The 23,520-nt window shown below is 40.4% G+C and overlaps 1 protein-coding gene across 1 annotated transcript in view; it reads left to right on the forward strand.

The window, feature by feature from the left end:
* The window catches only part of SKAP2 (src kinase associated phosphoprotein 2), a 181,977-nt gene that overhangs the window by 126,803 nt on the left and 31,654 nt on the right, over positions 1–23,520 (forward strand). The window contains exons 8-10 of the mRNA XM_018575404.1: positions 827–887; positions 4,032–4,145; positions 18,092–18,178. Coding sequence (XP_018430906.1) covers positions 827–887; positions 4,032–4,145; positions 18,092–18,178 — 262 coding nt within the window. The remainder of the gene's footprint in view (positions 1–826; positions 888–4,031; positions 4,146–18,091; positions 18,179–23,520) is intronic.

The following is a 23,520-nucleotide window of genomic DNA, read 5'->3' on the forward strand; positions in this document are numbered from 1 at the left end:
TATATATATCTACAATTGGAGATTGTTTGAATAAGCTGAAGAAGCTGCAAGAGTTTTTCAACTATTGAGCTTCAAGCCATTATTAAGTCATATCATCATTCAATAGAATCATTTGAGAACATAGATTGCCTATTAAATGTAACATCAGTTCATAGTAATTAGTTGTATGTTTTGTTGCTATTGTGTTCTAGCTTTGCCAAGTATTTGACTTGTTAAAAAAAAAAGTAGAATTCCCAGGTAGAACAGTGTAGATTTATCAATACAAACACCTTGAGTACAACTTTAATGCTCCATCACAACATGTTCGCCAGGGGTATCAGTGAATGAAGGCCAAGCACGCCTATCAGCAGAGCATTTCAAAGACCTATCATGCCGGCATCAATACAGAATGTAACTTTAATACATTTTAAAGATCTAAAATTGCATTTGAAAATCATTTAATTAAGTTGTCAGGTAATGTGTTGGAATCTGACAAGTACATTTTTAAGAAAACTATACCCAGCAGTCTAAAGATATTCACGGGTGTCTTCTAATTGTCAAGGGCAAATTTCGTTCATCAGTTCTGGCTTTGACATTGATGAAGAGAAGCAGCTTTTTTCTGCACAGCTGCCAGCTGCTGATCACAGTTTCAAATCCATCATCCTCTGCTCCAATTACGTAAATTTGTCAAAATTAACCGTACATTATAAGAAGCATCCTTGCACGAAAAGTATCAGTAGACATGTGAAGAATTGTTAATGTTTCCATACGGGAGTGACATGAATGCTAGATTTTTTTTCTTTCAACTGGCGAATCAGTTGTGGTTTACAATGCTTTCTTACTACAGTTTGCAGCACCAACCCCCAAGGAGGCAGAAGAATGGGTGAATTCAATTTTGTTTCTACAAGGTAAGTAAAAGAAACGAGTTAAAGAAAAATACTTTCTCAGTATACAAGACTACATGGCTACTTCCATTAAAAGTACACTTTTATCAAACATAAAACTCCTATATTTAAATTGACTCAAGGGAAATTTATCAAAACTGGGGCAGACAAAATCTGGAGCAGATGTGCATTGCAACCAATCAGCCATTCTCTTTAATTTTCAAATCTTAACTGAACAAACTGAAGAGAGAAGCTGATTGGTTGCCATGCACATCTGCTCCAGTTTTTATCTGCTCCAGTTATGATCAATTCCCCCCAGAGTGTTTTATACTTTTCAAACTTATGAGATTACAACATGGCTCTACATTCACTTGAAGGAGATTGTTTTAAACCTTGAAATACCTTGTCATACATATAGTATAACACAGAGATAGGGACAGCTAGGCTTCTTTTCACCCCCTCCAATCCTGTTAGGTAGTGGCTGTTAGTGGGAGGGTTGAAAGAGTCAGGTTGTGATCTTCAGGATTAGCTGGGAGAATCTTGTTGCCAGCCTAGAGAAACACTATGAGGCGTTACCTAGTGTTTTTTACCCAACAGGCACTTTTATCACTCACTAGCATGAAGAAATTAGACATGTCGTCCACTGTTGTTTTTGCAGAAAGCGTAAAATATTAACTCACTTGAATCTGTAGAAAGGCACAATACCTCCCTATCGCCCCAGCACCCAAGATAAAATAGGTTAATTACTACAAGGAGTACAACTAAAAATCTTTTATTCTTGATAGCTCATGGATGACATTTAAATTCTGGTGCCTCTGCAAGGATATGCTTCTGTTTGCATCAGACTGATGACATCATCTCAGACTAGGCAAAGTTACTAAACTGGAGCTTAAAGTATATCTAAGCCGAAGAACAAAAATGTAATAAATAGCGCTTATCAGATCTTACATGTAGTGGCTGCATTTGTTTTTTTCCTTTATTTTTATCCAGTGATAAAGTAACAACTGCTAGTAACACACACCCTGTCTTAGTGTCCTAGAGTGATAACGCTCAGTCACTGTATTGAATCTATGGAGGAACAGTGTTGTCACCACTGTTTTATCATAAAATAAGGGGGAGGTGTTCTGTAGTCAACAGAGAGAACTGGAAATACTGCTAACTAATATGGAGCAAAGTCAAAAAGAACAGGAACAAGTTAGGAGCTCAATGGATTTTTGCTAGGATCAAACTTTTTTTTTCCATTAGCAAACAGATATAACAAAATGCCGGCAATGGCATATTTAAGAGACCAAAAAGGAGCACATAAGATAAGTTAATTGTTAAAGTTTACATACAGTTTTAGAAAACGGCTTTTTAATGAAAGCCTTTAATTGGATAACAAAGGGAAGCAGCACACTGATGAGATCATTATTATGCTCTTTTCTCTCAGGAAGCTATTCAGAGCTTCATTTCGTATTGTAGTTAATATTACCGTATCACAATTTATGATTTGATACAAAGGACTCTATTATAAGGAAGTTGTCACAATTATGTTGCTGAATTGTGAGGTATTGGCTCTATTCTCCTGTTAGCATGTTATCGTTTACCCAGATTTTTTTGTTTTAAAAGTTTACAAGGCAAAATTAGTTGTAATTATTCCAGGTTCTTATAAACCTTCTAGCGGATCAATTTGACTTCCATTTATTTTAAAATGCTCACAATGATTTATATTGTTGTTGCAATTTTAAAAAGAAACACCTATGCGGTAGAGCTCCCTGCGTACAATGGATGCCCTTCCTGTCAGGTTAGATCATGCCCAATAGTTATCGTCAGTGCGCATAATAACCTGTAGGGTAAATAATAACAAAGGAACAAAGGGTCTGGCTTTGAATGGGAAAATTAATCTAACTGGTTACAGTTGTTAAGACCAATGTTTTTGTTTGTCCCAAAACAATGCAGACCTCTAGTCCTCTGCATCTAATGCAGACCTGTACTAAATATATTGAGGGGAATTTATCGAAGCTGGAGCAGACAAAATTTGGAGCAGCTGTGCATAGCAACCAATCAGCTTCTCTCTTTCATTTCCAAATCTTAACTGAACAAACTGAACAGAGAAGCTGATTGGTTGCCATGGGCAGCTGCTCCAGATTCCGTCTGCCCCAGTGTTGATCAATTTCCCCCATTGTATTTAATAGGGATGCACTGATACCAACACTAGTATCGGTGTCGATACCGAGTATGTGGGTGAGTACTCGTACCTTTCCCGATACTGGAACTTCCGGTCAGAGGGAGATTTTCTCTGACCGGCACTGCCGCGAGGAAACATGGAGCCGGGAAACTGGCTCCATGCTGTTTGGCTGGCTCCATGCTGATTGGCCGGGAAGCCAATCAGTGTCGAGCCGGGCAAACAAATCTGATAATATGGCAATACGACCCTCACCCTGCAGACAAATCATTCCCCTCACATAGATCCTTAGCAGCATTCATTACCGTAGCAGTCCCTCGGCTCGCTGGGCATGCACCGCTCTCCAAGCTCTCCGGGATCTGCCATCTCCTGTGTGCACAGCGCCCACGTGGTCGGCCCTCAGCCTGCTACTGTGCATGCACAGGATTTCTGAATGAGAGCGCTGGGCAGTCTGCGCATGCGCAGTAGCAGGCTGAGGGCCGATCACATGGGCACTGTACACACAGGAGACATGGGCAGATCCCGGAGAGCTTGGAGAGCGGTGTCTGCCCAGCTGGCCGAGGGACTGGTACTTAATGAATGCTGCTAAGGATCTATGTGAGGGGAATGAGGTGCCTGCAGAGTGGGGGTCGTATCACCATAATGTCAGATCTGTTTGGCCGGCTTCCCAGGCAATCAAGAAGCCGGGCCGTGGGTAATGACACGCCGCCTGGCTTCCTGATTGCCCATGAGGCTGGCTCTATGCTACTAGAAGTACCGATATCGGTACTCGGTATCGGCGAGTACCGAAATATAAATATCAGTACTGATACTCGATACCGATATTGCTACCGGAACAGTTGCACATGTTGCACTTGGGACTCAAGGGTGGAGGATCATTCCATCTGATGTCACATCACATGACATTGTCAAGAGTTTGGAACAGACTCTCAATAGTACTGCACCATGGGGGAGTGTTTTTGAGTCTAGTTGACTTGCCTAACATAACTTTGTTCTTTTTGCAGATAGTGATGGCACTGACTTGTATGATGATGTAAACCAGCCAGAAACTTTTCCTCCTGTCTCAAAGACTATTAGTCATGAAGAGGAACCTGAAGATATTTATGAAGTTCTACCAGGTAATAACATTTCACACCATCTTCCCAGTTTTTTAATATTAAAGAGGAACTGAACTCTTGGAGCTGTGCCCCAAAAAAGAGCCTCCCGTAAGGAGAACAGTAAACAGCAAGGTAGTGACATTACCAAATCTCTCTTCAAATCTCCTGAGACTAGCAGTCAGAGGCACAGTGCCTTAGAACGCAGAGAGCATTCCAGCATTCGACCCCTTCCATTCACTCTTCGATGCATACTGTCTAGCTTGGGCACCATGGGCCATAAAATAAGGACTTATGTGGGCCACAACTTTGACTGCCCTGCTATAACATAGCAGATTTTTTTTCTTTAGGTCCACTTTAAATAATAATTTTAATCCAAGCTACTGTGTAAAAATGCACAAAAGCCAACTTGCAACTTATCTTATTTTGCGTATGTCAGTATAGGCGTATTTCTTCCAGAACCTTGGTTAGGTTATTCTGTAATGCATGATTTATCATGAGTTGAGTGTCAAACACAAATCAGCTATACAGAGTACAGCAGAGAGGGCTCACAGCATACAGCCAGCCACAGGCATCATGGAAAGCCACGGCAATGACACACTGAGGGGGAGCAGCAGCTGCATACATAGAAGTGTTTGAATTGTCCAGGAGATAGTAACTGTAACAAACATGGAGCCCAAATACACATTAAAAATCTTGGACTAGGAGATTACTTTTTTCAGAAACACTAGCCAAATCATATAGGTTACCAAAATAAGCCACCTACACATTTATACTTATCCAGCATAACAGTGTAACGAGAAGTAATGATATAGAAAGTGTTTTGACACATAGAAACTGACAAGATTTAGGTGTAGGTGTATGTGGCGCCGGCGCCTTGCAGATGACACTCTTGACTATTCAGATGTTGCACCCTCTACCTGCTTTTAAAAGTAGAGCTGTTGGTCACAGAAGGGTTGATTAAAAAAAATATTTAAGTAGTTCCTTTACAGCAGGATTATACATATCACTATATGGGCAGCTTCTACTGCTTTGAAAAGATGGCAAAATACAGAAAAAGGACAGACTAGAGCAGCGGGGGTGGAATGACGATTTGCCAGGGGTCGCCTAAAGACATCCCAACTCTCCGGGACGCTCCGGGAGTCTAAGATAGCGGCTCCCAGCCGCCTAGGAGAAAAACACTTTCTCCCGGAAAGGTTTACTTTGCTCGACCGATTTCCCTGCGATCGTCTTTTTTTTCTGACATCGGGGCCCGCTGGCCGCATAAGTAAAAAAAAAAAAAAACCCACCATAGGAATGCATAGCTAGATTCCTATTGGCTATTTCACTTTGCAATAGCCAATAGCAAACTAGCTATTGCACCCGCCCTCTACTGCTGCCAATCAGCAGAGGGGGACCTGAGGTTCTCCATCAGGTCCTCTTCTACAGTAGTGATTGACAGCAGCAGAGGGTGGGTGCAATAGCTAGTTTGCTATTGGCTATTGCAAAGTGAAATAGCCAATAGGAATCTAGCTATACATTCCTATGGTGTTTTGTTTTTTTTTAAATCAAAAGTGAAATAGCCATTAGGAATCTAGCTATGCATTCCTATGGTGTTTTTTTTTTTTCATTCTGACGGCGTACGTGGCTACGGAAAGAAGATTCAAATTTGTAAGGTAACAAGAAATGCCAGGTATCGCCAATCTATCTGTGCATTTAGTAAGCATAGGATCTGCAACACTTATAGGACAAAAACATCCTTGGGATGCTGGAATTAATATAAATTCCTTACTACATCTTCCCAGAAAGAGTAGATATGGCAACAACTAATTTTCTGGTTGCTGGGTTTGCTGGGGAATATCACTGAATAATAAGACTAATCTCAACAAATGAAAAAACATGTTCTACAGCAGTGGTTCTCAACCTGTGGGTCGCTGTGTGATTTCTGCTGTGCTAGGTGAGAGTCCTTCTCAGCCCTCTGGGAAGGCTGTCAGGGCTCAAAATTTCCACTCGGCTGCTCGCATTTGGCGAGTGGAAATACAGTGAAGGTGAGTGGAAATTGGGGTCTCAAAGTACTGGCCCTGAGCCGGGACTATGTGGCCGCAGCCCGTTGACAAGTCAGGCACACGGTCATGGACCGCGTACCTGACTTGCGGAAGCAGCTCCACGGTCTGCATCTGTGTCGGATGCAGACCGCAGAGCTGCTCCTGTCAGCTCCGGCTTCCTTCGGCCGGAGCTCTGACAGTTCTGAGCTCCGGCCGAAAGAAAAGATGTTATAGTGAGGTCTGCAGCAGACTCACTAATCACCCCTAGAGCACCAAGGATCAATCCTCCTCACAGCCTCCTCCCTGGAGATCTAAGTAGGTGAGGGGGCTTGCGGTAGGAACTTGCATTTTTCTGCAGCAGGAATCCCTAATCTGGCAACTATCTATCTTTGCAACTATCTTTACAAGTACTATCATAAGATCATTTAAGAGGGTGTGCTTAGGGGCGGAGTTAAGGCCAGGCAGGGTAGGGATTAAGTGGGGCAACTGGTGGCGAGTAACTCTTAAGGCCTGGCTGGTAGCTCAGGACCTAAATTTTTGAGCCCTGCTTTTGTCATTTATATGTTTATTACTGCTATAGAAATGGCAGCATTGTAATTAGCTGCTTTTAATGATCAAGAGAAAAAGAAAACACCATAGACTTTCTCTGCAATATACTTGATAAAAGTATTTGTGTTGGAACATAACGATACTGGTTCTACATAATGGCACAAATAAGCCATTATAATGAAAAGGATCAGTCCTTATGGGAATTTTGTGTCTCTTACCTACTCTAATTTAATGACTTCCATGAACCAGTGGATTTTTCATCTTTTGCTAGCACTGAAGCTTTCCTGGAAACATTATACATTAACTAGCAACCCTTGTCCTATAATGTTCATTGAATTCTCTAAAAGTAAGATTAGCCACCTTAGTCTACTGCTCACTGACATATACTGTGTTCCAATATGCCTACATTACAGAGCCTCGACCAGAATTACAAACATTGCCAGAAGAGCCAGAAGAGGGAGGTTAATTAAGGGTATAGACTGTTGATCTCCAAATGCATCTAGAAAACTAGTGCCAAAGTTCATCGTATGACACTGGAGGAACAGTAAATTGTCATTTGCTGACCTCAGGGATTATTTATCAAAGCGTGAATCAGTAATTTTGCTCAGATTTCTCCACAATTTCATCATGTCCTGCTTTTTTGTTTCCCATTTATTATTAAGTAGGGTCTATAAATGTTGCTGGAATTATGCTAGAATTAATTTTCTAAGTCACAGCTGGCGCATTCCATTATCTCCAGTGGAAGGTTTCTGCTAGTTTCAGGAGTTCTATGGCTTTTGTACTTTTATCTCTGGGGACACTGAATAGCATTCTTTAAAATGCTATTTTTATTTTTTAAACTGACTTGGATATGGTGGTTGGAGGGAGGTCTCAGGATGGGATGGGTTAGGTCAGTTTTATGTTTGAGCACCCAATCAAATTTGTCAAGTAAGGTCAAATCCAGAAGTGGCAGACTAGGAGGATTATTCACTATGGAGCCGAAGGATCCAGCCGTAGCTTTGGGTGATCCTTCGGCCAGCTTTGGTCACCTGAGCCCTTCAGTTTAGTCAAACCGAAGGGCTGCAGTACCAGCTTTTCACTGTAGCCCGTACAGCAGCCGGAGGCAGCCAAGTGGATCAGGCAAGCCGAAGGCATATGCTTCTCTTTGACTGTGCCAAAGTGACAGCTGAAGCGTGGAGAAAGGTCGGCTGACCTTTCTCCGCGCAAATGACAGCTGGGCGGAGCCAGCCATGATCTCACGGCTCACTCCACCCAGTTGTAATGACAGATCAGCGTCCCCAATAATAAACTACCACCTAGTTTAATTAAGGAATTAGAGTCACCTCAAAAGAGTTTCAGATAGTTGTAATAATGCTGCTGAGAAGATTTTTTTATTTTTCCTATGCAGGTGACAAGCGTCAAACAGAATATGAAATTGAAGAGAATCTCCTCAAAAGGGACACAGATAGCATTAGAAATCTGAAAAAGGTTTTAACGCTGTACCTTATCCAACACAGAACAAAAACAGTTTTAGCTGAAGTTGACCTTTAATTCCAAGAAAACAGTTTTCCAGTTTGAGGACAACCCTCCAAAAAATAGATTTAGAGGAAATATTGTCAACAAAATATATATAATATAAATGGGCGTATTTTATACAAATCATTGCATTTCAGGGCTGTCTAATTAGCGGCTTGTGGAGCCCTAGCCAAAAATGCCCAATGCATAGTGGCTGTGCTGGCATGCTCTTCCCACACAAATGGGAGGGGGTATTGCTACTGTACGCCAATGAGGGAGGTTCATGCTACTACTGTACACCAATGGGGGGCGTTGTTGCTTTACACTATAAATTGTACCATCATAGCGCTTTACTGTAGAATGTACACAATTCATCCATGTATTGCAAACTTCATAAGAAAAAAACGTATAAAAAGTCTAGCGCTCACCCCATAAGTAGCTGCTGGAATAAATGGGTCTTCTCCTACCAGTTCAGCAGCCACCAGCCCTTTTTCTTAGCTCTGGTAATACCGACATTTCTAGGATACAACAGGCTCAAGTGGTAGGGTCTTTTTAGTATTTATTGCTTAGTAGTAACTAGGAGAGAGGGTTAGGGTTGCAGGATACCCAAGATACAAAAATAGAGGGCAGTGTCTTCACCATTAGCAACAGTAGTCACAGGCAGCAATAGGTCCTATGAGAGTGACCAGTGATAGGTAGTAGCACCAGAGAACAGCCTAGAACAGTCCAAGACTCTGAAGGAGAACAGTCACAGGACTTACAGTGCACCAACTGGCCTCTTCTCTTTTGTGTGATATCTGAGTAGTGGCTGAGGAATCACTTACAGGGTCCAGACGGCAGCTCTCATCAGCTCCTCTGTGACACTCCTAGTAAACAGATTCTTCCTCCAGCCCATCTTCAATCAGGTTTCCTTTCCATATCATCTTAGGCCTCTGGGCCCCCAGCACTTGCTTCATGCGGAGGTCTAGGCCAGGCATCTTGTAGCACACAGACCTCCTCCCAGGAAGAAACCCCTGGTGAGAGAGAGAGTTCTGGAAGGTGTTCCTAAATATTTATCACTTTCCTCCAGCCATACCTCTGAGGGCACCTGCTTAGGGATTGGTCAGAGTCAGTTGCTGTCACAGACTTACCCGGCGTGTCCCCTCGTTCCAGCGACGTGTCGTCTCGTGTGTGACGTCACGGGGACTCCTCCTACGGGGCGCGGCTAACAGGGTAAAGGGTCAGCGGGCTCGTCACTCGGCGTTCTCTCGTTGTGGAGAGTCAAGTGACGATCAGAGAACCTCCACGCTGTCATACCGGTCCCGCTGAACTGAGACACCCGCAGCCTATCTGGAGTACAACCCCGCTGTGAGCTTATCACTATACTGAGCACCCAAACCGCAAGTATCCTGGGACTTGTTCCAACGCTAGCAGACGCTGCTACTCATACTGTGCTTGCTTCTTATCTGCTTAGCTGCTGCTTTCCCACACGCACACCCACTGTACCACACCACTTGTACCGGAATACCGCATATTCAGATTGCTTCTACTTGCTAGGGGATACTGGACTTATACAGGCTCTTACTACTGCAGGGACGCATGTGGGGTTGTCATCTTGCTTTACCTGTTGCTTGCTGATAACTCTGTGGGAGTCTACAGGAGCTTTCCTCCAACTGCTTATTGCTGATTGCTATATTGCTGACATACATGCGTGGATGTGCATCTCATTGCTTGCTGTTGATTTAACCTGCCTAGTACATAACCACTGAGTCAGCCCTGTGCCATGTCCACATTTGCTCTGCTTGTTGCCTACTAACTCATTGCTTCTCCCACTGTCGATCTCCCCAATTACACCGGGTCTACTGGTACCTCATTAATACCGCTTGCCACCTAGGAGGGTGGAGTAGGGTGCACTATCCCCAAATCCCAACATCATACCCCTCTGTTTAGTTTAACAAGAAGTACATGATGAGTGCGGTCTCCCTCTAGCAGTTACTGTAACTGGGAGTCGCTCACTGAAACTTCCTCACCTACTTGAATCCCTATCTGTTCCGCAGCTGTGATCCAGCTAGACATTTATCACACGGCCACCCGTGACAGTTGCATATTCATAATCTGAGGATTGACCCTCCCACACTGTAAACTGAGGCCTCAACCCAGCAACAGGTCAAATCAATCAGACTAATGGAAACCTGCAGATCTCAGAATAATCAGCATCCAGACTGACTACAGTCTAGATATAATACTAAATTTTATAGCGGCATAGCAGAGGGCGCTACATAAGTAACAGAGGATAATACAAAACTCATGAGGACAAAAAACATAGACAAAGAAAAAACACCCACACTGCCTCCTTACATTTAATATTTTTATGAATAACCCTATCACAGATAACACAAACAGATGCCAAACATAGGTTAGTGCACCCAGCCAATTGGTAAGTAGTAAAAAACAGTAAAATGACTATTTACAAATGCCCAGAGCTATAAACACATATATTTATATAAATAAAAACAATAAGTTAGTCCAAAAATGTCAAAATTAGTCCAGAATCACAAACAAATGTCCTTGGACCCATTCAGTGATGCATGCAACAATATAATAGATTTTTCGGCTGGAGTATATATGTTCTATCGTGGGTGACACCACTCCCAAACCACGTGCGATACCACCTCCACACACTGCACTCACCAGATAAGGTCATGAAAATGGTCATGAAATGCCCAGTAGGATGTTAGTTCTTTCCATCTGATCCACTGAATCCAAATCACGAGTGTGCAATAATTTATCTTCTCCTCTCCAACAGGTTTCAGCAGATATTAATTTTTTACAAAGAATCCTTAGTATTATTCCATAAAAACCTCTTTATTAAAAGCCAGGATTATAAACACTTACAAAAGCAATTGCTTTATCTTTTGTATCCGTACTGCTGTCCGCTGGTCAGATAAGACGCACACAATATCTTGAAACTAGCCCATTTAGAAATCACTGTCCCGAGCTCGTTCACTTCTTGTTGGTGATGTCAACGTGCAGGGCCGTCTTTAATATTGATTGGACCATGGGCAAACATTTTCTTGGGCCCCCTGCCACACCCCGCACCCGCCATGCAATTTTGCCCCATGATGCAATATTGCCTGCTATATGCTGACAGCTTGCAGTGACAGCTGCAGTGCGCTCTTTCCGAGCACACTGCAGCTCGGAAAGATTGCGACAATATTGTCAGGATCCACCCCTCTACCTGATTGATAGCTGGCTCTGCCTCTGTAGATCCAGAGCTAGCTGTGGCGGCCAGTGCAGATGAAGCATTAGCACTAGTTTATGGAGTACAGGGCCCCAAAGCAATGACTGGGCCTGGGGCAGCTGCCCCTTTTGCCCTGCCTTAAAAACGGCCCTGTCAACATGTTTCATCATGGGACTTTTTATTTTTATAAAACAGTAAAATTGGCCATGACATTACCAGTTAACAAATCACGGGGGAGGATAAGAGATAGGCAGATGAAGCATTACTAAAGGACTTAAAGTTTGAATTTAATTCTTGAAGCAATACGCATCTTAAAGTAAGACAAATGATGGATGCATTAGTTACAATTCTGGAGGGAAAAAATTTTGTTTCTGCATTATAACTTTAGTATGCAAAACATAAAAAAACTGCAGGATGATGATTCCTGTGCTGTGTGCTATAGGTCTGTGGAGTTGGACGCCCTAGCGTGTTACTTTGTTAAAGAGGTCATAGTTAAATTGGGGATGCCCACATTTAATTGGAAATACTTCAGGGAAAGAAAACAATAATGAAAGCTATATTTTGGTTTTAAAATACACCGTGAGTAAAACTCTTGACCTCTGAGTTTAAGAGCTTAAAATTAAAATGGTATGGGATGAGTTGTTTGTTAGTTTTAGACATAGCCCTGTATGTAATTCTTTTTGTCCTTTTTGCCTGTTGCTCAGCCATGCAGTAAGTGCAGAAAATCTGTTGTGTAAACTATGTTTGAGCGATTGTGGGATAGAAAGAAGCATCTGGGAGCCAGACTTTTCCTGTAGTAGCTGCCAAGAACTGTATTTCCGTTTTTCTAAAGTGTACAAGAGTGAGATGACCGTCCCTTGCTAGTCATGTTCTATAAATTACCTTCTCAGGCATTGCCTTCAACTGGGCCAAGTTTATATCAGTTACCTAACTATTCCGTGTAAATCTCCATGTCTCTGTGTACATAGAGGGAATTACATTTTGAAATTAAGCACAGCTTGTAAATGCTTCACATTTTTGTACTATTTGGAGGATGAAGCACTGTAGTCTGTTCTATTTCAGTATGTCATGCAGCTAAAATATACAAAAATAAGTTAAACTCGCTTTATTTATATCCTGATCATTTTTAAACCGGCAAGTTGGAGAGCGGTGATACTTTTTACTAGAGGCATATAATGATTCATCAAGGATGAAGTACAGAGCTTTTATAATCCCATAGTGGTTTAAATCATTTTAAAGTTCTTACAGGACCTACACTACAAAAGACTATAATATGCTGCTTTTGTAAAATAATAGTAGCTGTATCTTCTTTCTCTATATTGAAAATTAATTATACAGTGGCTTCCCAATGACTGATATAAAGTCAAGAAACTTTATAAACACATTTAAAGTAAAGTAAATAAAAATGTTGGTTCATACAAATTAAATGTTGGTTCATACAAATGTTGGTTCATACAAAATAAAATGTGTCAAAGTGACCGGTTCCCTTGATAGGGCACCCTGCACACACAGATTCTCATTTGGGATGAGTTTTTATGTGTGTTGGTAGTAGTAGTAGTGTGGTTGGCTATGTATTATTTTATACACCCTCTGTGTTCAAAGTGCACAGTCCTTTCTAAATCTATCTACTTCTGACAAGAACAACTTCTTACTTTCAATAGGGTAAATGGTAGGGGTTTATTGTTTCAGAATAAATAAGAATAAATACTGTGAAGTCAGTTAAACATTTTTTTCTGACTGTTTTCTTTTAAATAATACACTTTACTTTTGATTTCTTGATTATAAACCTGACTGGCCTCTCATTTAGAAACTGCAGCCTGATAAAAGTACTTACAAAATGTGAATGAATATTTCTAGCTTCTTCTGCTAAGTAGTACACTCAAATTTTGATTTCTTGATTATAAACTTGGCTGGCCTTCCACTCTGAAAATGTGGCCCAGTAAAAGTGCTTAAATGCTGTGCACGGAGTCAGTAAATATTTCTGCCTGTTTTCCACTAAATAATACACCCTTAATATAATTCCTTGATTAAAAGCTGTCTGGTGACTTTCTCTGAAATTGCAGCCCAGTTAAAGTGCTTACATACAGTATTGTGCCCAAAGTCAGTAGAAAATGTATGTGGCATAATACATTATAATTTAGATGTATTAATTAAAATCTGCCAGTCTCTCCATCTAAAAAACCTGCCTGATCATTCCCTACTAAAGCTAATTACTTAGGGGGTTATTTATAAAATGTTCACAGAGCAAACAGCTGTGCAAACGTTTAAGTTTAAGATTCACAGCACATTATGGCAACTACATGGAGCCAAGCAACATTGGAAATTCTATGCTCCTTAGCTTTATTTAGTGGCTATAATGCACTACTGATCTAAAACTTAGACGTATACACTGCAGGCAGAGTTTCTAGTGCTCCCATACTGTCCTGACACCATCCAGTCTCTACCAAACACATACCTAAAGTCTATACTCTATTTTGGAACTGTTTGGGGATATGGGGATGGGAGGAGGTGCAAGAAATGTGGGGTTTGGGTTTTAAAGTGTTTGTGTTCACTTTGTTTTGGTATTTGATTAAACTTTTAAGACAGTGCAGTGTGGTACTGTGAAAAAAAAAGCTCACAAAACTATCCTATCAAACTGTTGTGTGGCTGGTCAGTATATACAAACTTGAGGGTTTTAGCTTAATTTTTGCACTTTCCTATAGTTTTTTTGTCAAAACTGCAAAGGAATCCAGCAAGAACATCAGACCAAAAGAGTGAGGGAAAAATAGCTAAAAGAGCACACTTATTACATATGTGACCAGAGTGCCAGAAAAAGATCCAACACTAAAGCATCGGCGAAACAATTTGGCATTTGCAGTCTAATGTGGAAAAGAATGCACAGTTTTATACACTGGAAAGACAGAGCTACCATTAACAAATGGGTGGCCCAACATAGGAGGTCTAACTTCTCTAATCAAAACTTAGACAGCTACTACACCTAAAAGACAAGAAACATTCTTTAGGTCAGGTAGGGTACGGAGTTTGGGCACAGAAGACATATGATTTGAAAGATGGGTAAAAGAGGTTATCAATAAAAAAAAAACAAGATCAACACTCCTTAAACAAAAATCCAGTTTTTGATTTATAAATCAATTAGTTTTATTTAAAGCATTTATATCCTAACAGTTTTTAGTGTGGCAGAAAGACAGTTTCTGACTACTTTAAAGGCATTGCCAAGGTAGATTTGTTTAAAATTCCATGAAGGAAGAATTACTTTTTGCCTACACTAACTAACCACGTTCTTCCCTTAAAATTCTAGTGTAGTATGGGAGATTGAGAGGTAGAATTTAATTAGCAGTTATTTGTTTTTTGATTCTTCAACTAGGTGTTGTTTTTGGGAACAATATTTTCAGCACTGAATTTGAAATCTTACTGATATGTATCAAAAGATAAAGTTGGTGTTTAATTATTCTTGTATCTTTTCAACACCCCCAGCTTTGTCTCTAAGTATGCCGTACACAAGTATAAACTTGTGTAGGATAAACTCTCTGGAGGTTCAGGTTCAATTATTTATCTGTATGCTACACTAAATAATACTACATAGGATACCATATACAAATATGTTTAATAACACAAAGTCAATGAAGAGCAGTAACCCAGAGCAACCAATCACATCATGTTTTAGCTGTTTAGAGTAATTAGAGTAATTAGAGTAATTAGAAAATAGAACATTGATCAGTAATTTGTTATTTGGGGTATTTGTTATTTGTTATTTGGGGTATTGGTACTGTGCAAAATGTTTTTAAAGTCCATACTGTACTCCAGGAATGATCTTTAATTAATACTTACATTGGTCCAGCTTGGCTCAATGTAAGTACAGTATCCATATCCGATATCCAGAAGGATGCTGAGGATTCTAAAAAATCACTGTAGTAGTCTGTTTTACATACAGTGATTGCCATGATCTTCTGGCTGTGGCTTCATCTGCTTCCCCTTTGCACACTGAGCACATGGAGTTGATCTCTTGGCATCACCACCATTTAGAGAACACCTTGAGGGGAATTTATCAAAACTGGACCAGAAAGAATCTGGTGCGGTTGCCCATAATAACCAACCAGCCTCCCTCTTCAGTTTGTTCAGCTTTGAAATGAAAGAGAGAAGCTGATTGGTTGGCATGGACAACTGCTCCAGATTTTGTCTGCTCCAGTTTTGATAAATTCCCCTCCTTGTATTTATATTCAACTAATACAAGGCATTCTCTAATTAGACAAGGTGGAGAGGAGGGGTGCATGGCATCATGATCTCTCCCTCGTCCATCCATACAAGGCATTCTCTGAATGGAGGTGGTGGTGAACGAGCAACATCCTGTGCTCAGTGTGCAGAAGGGAAGTCGCTGGAGCCACAGCTGGAGGAGACCAGCTATTACTGTATATAGCCCTGACTACTACAGTGGTATTCAGAATCCCCAATGGCCTTCTGGAAATCAGTTATTGATACTTACAGTGATACTTTTGAGCCAATGTGTCAACAACTACCTTGTGATAGTTTTTAAACAGTTCATTGCAATACAGTATATGTAACAGCTGAATTTTCTGCATATCTATCTATCTATCTATCTATCTATCTATCTATCTATCTATCTATCTATCTATCTATCTATCTATCTATCTATCAGCAGCAGCTTGTGTATCCATTTGGCTATGCGGATAATGTGTGTGCATGGAATAATAATGTAATTTGTTGAGGAGTTCCACATTGCAGCTGAGAGGCATGTAAATACAAGCTGCTTATTTAAAGAATCTTCCAGTCTATCAGTATGATTTCCATGGAAACAATCTAATGAAATACAATACAGCCATCTGTGCATTTTGACAGATATATTCTTTTATGTGGTAGAGCTCACTTGTTCATAGTTATGTGTTTTATATGTATACAATTGAACACACATACAGCAATGTACATGGTATTTCACACTGCACTCTTCATTTTATTTTGGAAATATACGTATGATGATTATATAATTTTATAATTATTTCTCTGTAGAAGCAGAAGCAAAAGTAATGTTCTTCGGCACTGGTCTGCATTCCAGCTGGAGATTCCTACTCTTGAAACATTAGCTTTTTCTGGTCATGTACTAAACAAGATATAGTTTTCAAGAGGAACTCCAGACATAAAAGAAACCCTAATGAGGATGTGGAGACATATATCTAGAATAGAAAATATTAGGGTGTCCTGGTTGTAGTTAAAAAATTGTCCTTGAATCCTGGAACGTGATCTTACTCTTAAATTAAACCTGTGCCCATGCAGGACAAAGTAACAAGTTTATATACCGTCCCCCCTCCCCAGGAGCAAATACTCTCCTCCCTTTTGTCCTGCTGTTCAGCAGCTTGGGCGGGAATAAAGGAAGCCCTGTGCAGGGCCGGATTTACTCTCCCTGCCGCCCCAAGGCCAGGTTCCGCCTTTTTGAGATATCAATTGGAGGTGACAGGTTCTCTTTATTGACCCTGTCACCTCCAATACAGGAGTTCTAGCACAGCACTGTGCTGGAACTCCTGTGACAGGTGAGAGAGGAAGAGCACAGGGTTACTTTTAACCCTGCCTCTCTGCTCCCTGCAGTGAGGAGAGACTCGGCGGCGGAGCCCAGAGGACGGAACCAGAGGAGAGCGGTAAGTGCAGGGGGGAGGGGAATCCGGGCCAGACTGTGTAGGCTTCAAAAACAAACATGGTGCTAAGGGCACGCTCCCCACTCTCATGTAACAGCCAAGCATCAAGCACCAGCTGTATGAGAAAGGGCAGTGAGTCTGACTGACCGCTAGGATATCTTCCCTTTGAGGGATTTCCCCTCCTTTCTGTTGTGGCTATCAAATGGGAAGAAATTGGACACAGATGGCAAGCAAACAAAAATCTGACAGAGATTTCAACCCTCCCTTACTCTATCCAAACAAAAAAATGGTTTTGGCTTCAGTTCTACTATAAGTGCAAATGTTTCTCTGCCATGTGTGGACAAAGCACAGCTTCACTTAAAGGACATTTACATGCCCTGTACATATATGTTAAATTACTATAAAAATGTTTTGACAATGTTCGCTTTTGAATGCATATACCGGAAGCAGTGTAGATTCACAGAAGGCAAGACTAGATAACTTAGATTCAATGTCATGTCATGTGTCTGCTTGTGTCTTGTGTTTTTTAAGGCATTTGACTTGCTATCATCATTATCTACATCTCATTGATTCAAGTGACTAGAGATGTGCCTCCTTGAGCCACTTGAAAAAAAGTTAGTGGTTTCCTTTTTTGAAAGTTGTCAGTCTCGCTGACAATTTCCTAAGGAAGGCCAAAGATTGATAGGATAGGAGCAATCAGCTAATCTGTCAATATGTGAGGAACAGATTAAGCCATATTGGCAGATTGTTGTAAAAATGTTTGCGTAGCACCTGCTTGTACATGTACCTGTTGGGTAGCCCACTTCCCCTCCTCTGTATAGATTGTTGCAGAGGAAGCCAAGTATTCAACTCCTCAATTAACAGTAAATTATTCTGTGTTAGTTATTTTTTCTGGTTCACATATTTTTACATCTGCATTTTTTTGGTTGTATTATATATGTCTGACATGATAGTATGACACGTTTTTAATTTATGAGCAAACATTGTAGCAATCAAAATATAAAATCAAAGCCATGTAAAATCAAACAATCTTTTTTACAGAGGACAGTGAAAATCCACCGATCATAACTGAGATCCAAAAACCTCCCAAGGTACCCATAAGCCAGACTCCTCCAAGCACTGCCTCAGGTAATTAGAATGTTGTGTTAGTTTGTCTGTGTTATTTATTCACATCTCGAAAAGTTGTCTGTTTTAGGCTAGATGTTCAGTGGCAGCTAAGCTACATGGAATCATTTAGGATGCAGGAAACACACTTGAGAAGGATTTCTTAAGTAAGCCAGTTTATACTAGGCATTCCTTCCTGAATTACTTTGTAATGACTCAATTAGCTTTCATTTCTGCACAAAGGAGATTTAGTTGCATAAATTAGCTTATCATCATTGAGGAAGTGTCACAGCTAAAGGACAGTTTATAGATACAACATGCAGTTGCTGTCACACCTATGAGAATGTAATATAGACATCTGTGTATACTTTGTGCTTGAACAGAACAGACTTCTGCCATTCAAAGGCTGACAGGGGACAACAAGTAACCCAGGGGACTGGCAATGTAGACATCTGTGAAAAGGTCAACTTGACACAAGCTCTGACAATCGACCTGCAGTTCTGTCTTCTTTGATAAAAATCAGATAAACCTAAGACCACTAATTGATCTGCAGCTTGTTTAAATGTTGGCCATGCATATCTTCATTGCATATGATTATAGCAGAGAGCAATCGAATTAGAGAAAAGAGAAGCCGGACTCCTGGTACAACCATAGCATGGCAATTAGAAGAACAAACACCTAGACACAGAGAGGACCACAATGGTAATCTGCTGTATTATCCAGACTGCCTGAAGTTTTGGACTAAAGTACCTAGAGAAAAAATTAAACCCTTTGTTAACAGAGCCTGTACCACTCAAACTAGAATAGAATAGTTTGCCTAAAAACATAGAAAATTCCCCAGAATCCATATGTACAGTGTTGTAGAGTTCACACGATTAACAAAGCTTGAGCTCTGTCTTAGTGGAGTGATTCCTATGATACGGCAAGGTAATAATTGTGTCAATGACATCCTCTTGGTTTGGTTTAGGTCAGGAAATCCATCTTAACTTATAGCTCAAAGTTCTTCTTTGTTGGCATCGATGGAGGAAACAAGGATGCGGAATCTGTACCCTTGTTCTGTCTCCCTAATGTCCATACTAATACTGTAGGTGGAACTTATCTTGCAAGTAGAGCTTATTACTGGACATGGGGGTGACATTTAAAGTTTTGCCTAAGGACCATTCAGCATAATGATGTACACAGTATAATGTGTCAGTGATGCCTGGCAGTATGATGTTATTGTGTGTAGAAAAATAGTGGGATTGTATATAAATGGTGACATCATGTGATATGTGTGAGAGGTGTTTAAAGGGAAAACAAATGGTTTTAGATCAATTGTGTTTCATTTTTTTATGATGATAAGTACTTTTTCTTATCAAGCTGAAATACATGTACTATAATTGATGTGTTTTAACTGTATACAGGTTTTTATTCCGTTTATTTACTCTTGTGATTTACACTCTATAATGTAGAGTCAAACAGGTGACACTCCTAAACCATAAGTATAGGTGGCACATCACTCAAGAGGCTTCAAAACTGAAAGGAGATAGTGGTGTCTTGTTCTGATTTGTGGCAAATGTGTGTTAATCACCGAACTGAGCTTAGAACAACCAATACTTTTACACATGCATTTCAGTGTGTGTGTGTGTGTGTGTGTATAGTGGTTTTCCTACAGTTCTGGTTGTCATAGAAATGTGAGTTAATGCAAAATGGGGTAAAGAGTTCTGCTGGAGACAAGCATATTATAAATTAAATAAGCCAGATATTATATGACACAGGCACTGAAGATGATGTGCTTCTTATCAGGAATTAGCACCTCTGCACAGCATAAGCATGGTGGTCCTATCTTAACTGTGTCCTGAAAGGAAATGTAGTCTGGGTCACCCTGTCAGCTGTACGTGCCGTATACATCACCCCTCTCCTCCTGTCAGGAGAAGGGTGGACATGGAGACCATGATCAGGAAGTCCCTTTCCGTTCTCTTCCTAGTATGACATGTGGACAGGAAACAAAAGGCTGATTTCATGGTCCACACAGGAAAGCAGAAACAGGTTGCTGTAAGTGTTTAGGCTTGCAGTGTGTTTTTCAGAAAGGAAGTAAGCACATCATACTGTACAGTGTTTCACCACTGCAGGATGGCTAAATAATTGTACAAAAATTGTGTAATAAAACTACAACACTTGAAAACTGTTTTACTTTCTTTTTATACCAGTAAGAAGGAAGATAACCATCTAGCTGCATGTATGAGAAATACCAGTGCTTTTACCTTATTTCAATGCTGTTTTGTTATTAATTCTATAGTTATAAATAGTAAACCATGCATACTCTAAGTTTAAAAGTGCTGTTTTCACATTAGGTGCTTTTCTTTTTTTTAACATTTCAGTATTATGTTACTGTTGGTAGGCTGAATCTACCACTATCTTTTAGTGGTTCAGTCTGCTTATAAAGTTCAGTCTGCTTATATTTTGCCTGCATTGGATTCTTTCCCCCTTCTTTAACATTCTAAAGCAATTATTAAATAAAACCTTTCCATCTTCATTACATACTAGTGTGCCCAACATATCATTTGCTTTACTGTGTGTTTCTAATGCATTGTATTATAATTACAGTAGTATCAACTAATGCCAGGTTGTAACTGTGCAGTCAAAACAGCCTGTTTATTTTTTGCCATTGGTATGTTCCTCTGTTCCTCCCTCTTTTTTGTCTCTAGTTAGTACAGTCTCTAGCTAGACACTCCCTCAGAAAAGTCATTGTCTTCTTACACATCAAAGACTGAAAAAAAATCCTATGTATTTTACTTTATATGCAAAACTGCATTAGACTCAATTTCTTCTCCTTAGTGGAGGTTTAAACTGTCTGTGGATTCTGCTGAGTCAGCAATTAGCCATATTGTATAGACAGACTCAGATCTAAGGAGGTATGTCACTGCACAAAATGGCCTTTTAGATACTTGGCTGCCCAAAGATATTGCTACTATTATACATCTGGACCAAACAAGTTTAACTTCAAATAGGAACACTTTTATGGACATTCATAGATTCTTCCTAAAAAAAATCTGCAACTCTTGCATACATATACAAGTACCAAGGCCATCCTTTTGCAAGGTAAGACGAAAGCATTTGACTCCATGGAGTGAAGATATTTATTAACAGTTTTGCCCAGAAATAATGTCGGCCCTATGTTCCAAGTCTGACTCCAACTTTTATATAAATACCCCTTAGCAGTCATCCAGATTGGTTGTTGTCTCTCTGAGCGTAACCCTCTGCATAGGAGCACAAGACAGGGGTGTCCTTAGTCCCATATTCCCTTTGCTTTAACAGAGGAGCCAATGGCCATCTTTGTATAAAACTCCCCCCAATTTGTTGGTTTTCAATATGACAACCTAGAGGAGCATTTTTCATTGTATGTTTATGACACCATAGTGTATTTGGGAGATATTGGTGACTTAATTTACTAGCAGTAATAAATACATTTGGCTCCATTTCTGGGTTTTGAGTAAACTGGCACCAATTTGCTCTCATGCCATTGATTTTCCAATGCCCCTACCACCCACTTTCTCACATACCATGTGTCGCCTCCTTTGCCTATCTCATTATACAAGTTTCTTCTAAGCCTACCACAAGCTGAATCATCACGTGAGTAGTTACCAACTTGAGTGTTAGCAGCTAAGCCAAACCACCACTGCTTTATTAGGTTAGTGATGTGCCTCCCGACAACATCATTACTCTAGTTGCATCCTGCAATAGCAATGAACTGCACACCTGTTCCTGGTTTAAATTGCCTTTGTTACTCCACCCTGCTCTGACATGTCAGGCTTTGTCATATGCATGGTACGCCATGAACTCACAAGCACAGGGCTCACAAGGTTTGACAATCAGCCTAAAAACTACAGAGGTTGGAAATCTACCTTTAGGGCCACCATTAGTGACCTGGGTATCCCATCTGGTGAATAATTTGACATGCTATCAAAGTGGCTAGGCTTCCAATCTTGTGTCAAGAGATTAAGAGCTGTTGTTGTTGGCAACCTGGCTGCAGGTCTCAATGCCACAAAGATCAGTTGGTGAAAATTACAGCATTCTAGAAGCTATAAACAATGCTCTGTTAGAAAGGTTGCTTCCCTAAGAATGATCAGGCATTTCAAAAACAAAGTGGTCTTTTGCTTGAACTACAACTTGCTAAGGGAGATTCTCATCTGCCAGGTCTCAGCTATCTAGACACCACTCGCAGCGTGAATACAGTTGTCCTAAATCTGCCATACAGCATACAGGAGAAAAGGTCAAGGTACAAGAAGGAGAATTAAGTTTCCTTTCTGCCATTCTTCCATTTCTGTGGTTTTTTTAGGAGCATTCATTACTGTGGCCACCTCCCCCATCTAAAACTGCTGTAAAAAAAGAAAAACACCTGTGGGGGAAAGAGTTAGCAGGTACTGTATCTTAACTAGTACATATAATTATCTATACTACCAAATCTCATGAGATCATGAGATACAGCACACTGTAGCAGCATATTTTTGCAAGATTTTGGGTACTCTGCATACCCTGGGATCTCGAGGGAAGAATGTTAATGCCATCCTCACCTAGTTGCCATGGGCATAAATGAATTAAGAGAAGTATATTTACTAACTTTTTCCTTCACAGGCATTTTTTCATTTTTTCCCCAGTTTGTGAGATGGGAGAGGGGGCCACACTAAATAAGCAGAACTTAAAATTTTAGTGCAAGGTTTGCTTCAGTTGCTTAACTCCTATTACTCCCCCTGCAGCTAACAAATCCATGCTATTACTTCCTGTACCTAAAAACCCAACAGTAATAACACTCCAATAATACTTTCCACTTAACACAGTACCTCCCCTCCAGGAGAAGCAATTTAGCTGACTACTTGCTTTGTGTCATAGTGAGGGATTTTGGATATGGATAGGAAGACCCTATGAGACCCCCAGGAGAAGGGAACACTTGCAACCACAACCTCCAGTGCCTACTCCAGCACTGTGCAGTGTCCTGATACTGCTTTATTTTCTTTTAGAAAAAGCATTTCTTTTTTAGCTGATAATTTAGTGTTTTATTCTCTATTTATAGCTATGGATATTGTTTATCACCCTGGCCAATGTTTTTCTTCATATTAAAACCGTTTTAATTGAATTCTTGAGAGATGCATTTTGTTGAAAATTTGCTAATGATATGTAAATTTTGGTTGTAAAGTGCTGTGGAATCCACAGGGCCTGCTGTTCAAAGATCTTATAACAACCTTAGATTGGCGGTACAGTCTTGTCTGTATTTATGCTTCCATCAACATCAAACGATTCCATTTACATGCAGATTGCCATTGTCAAACACATGGTATCTTGTCAAAATATTTGGCATGTGGATAATTTTTCAAATTAATGCCATTCCC

The sequence above is a fragment of the Nanorana parkeri genome, unplaced genomic scaffold (genome assembly GCF_000935625.1).
Source record: "Nanorana parkeri isolate BGI_ZX_2015 unplaced genomic scaffold, ASM93562v1 scaffold4, whole genome shotgun sequence".
Lineage (NCBI taxonomy): Eukaryota > Metazoa > Chordata > Amphibia > Anura > Dicroglossidae > Nanorana > Nanorana parkeri.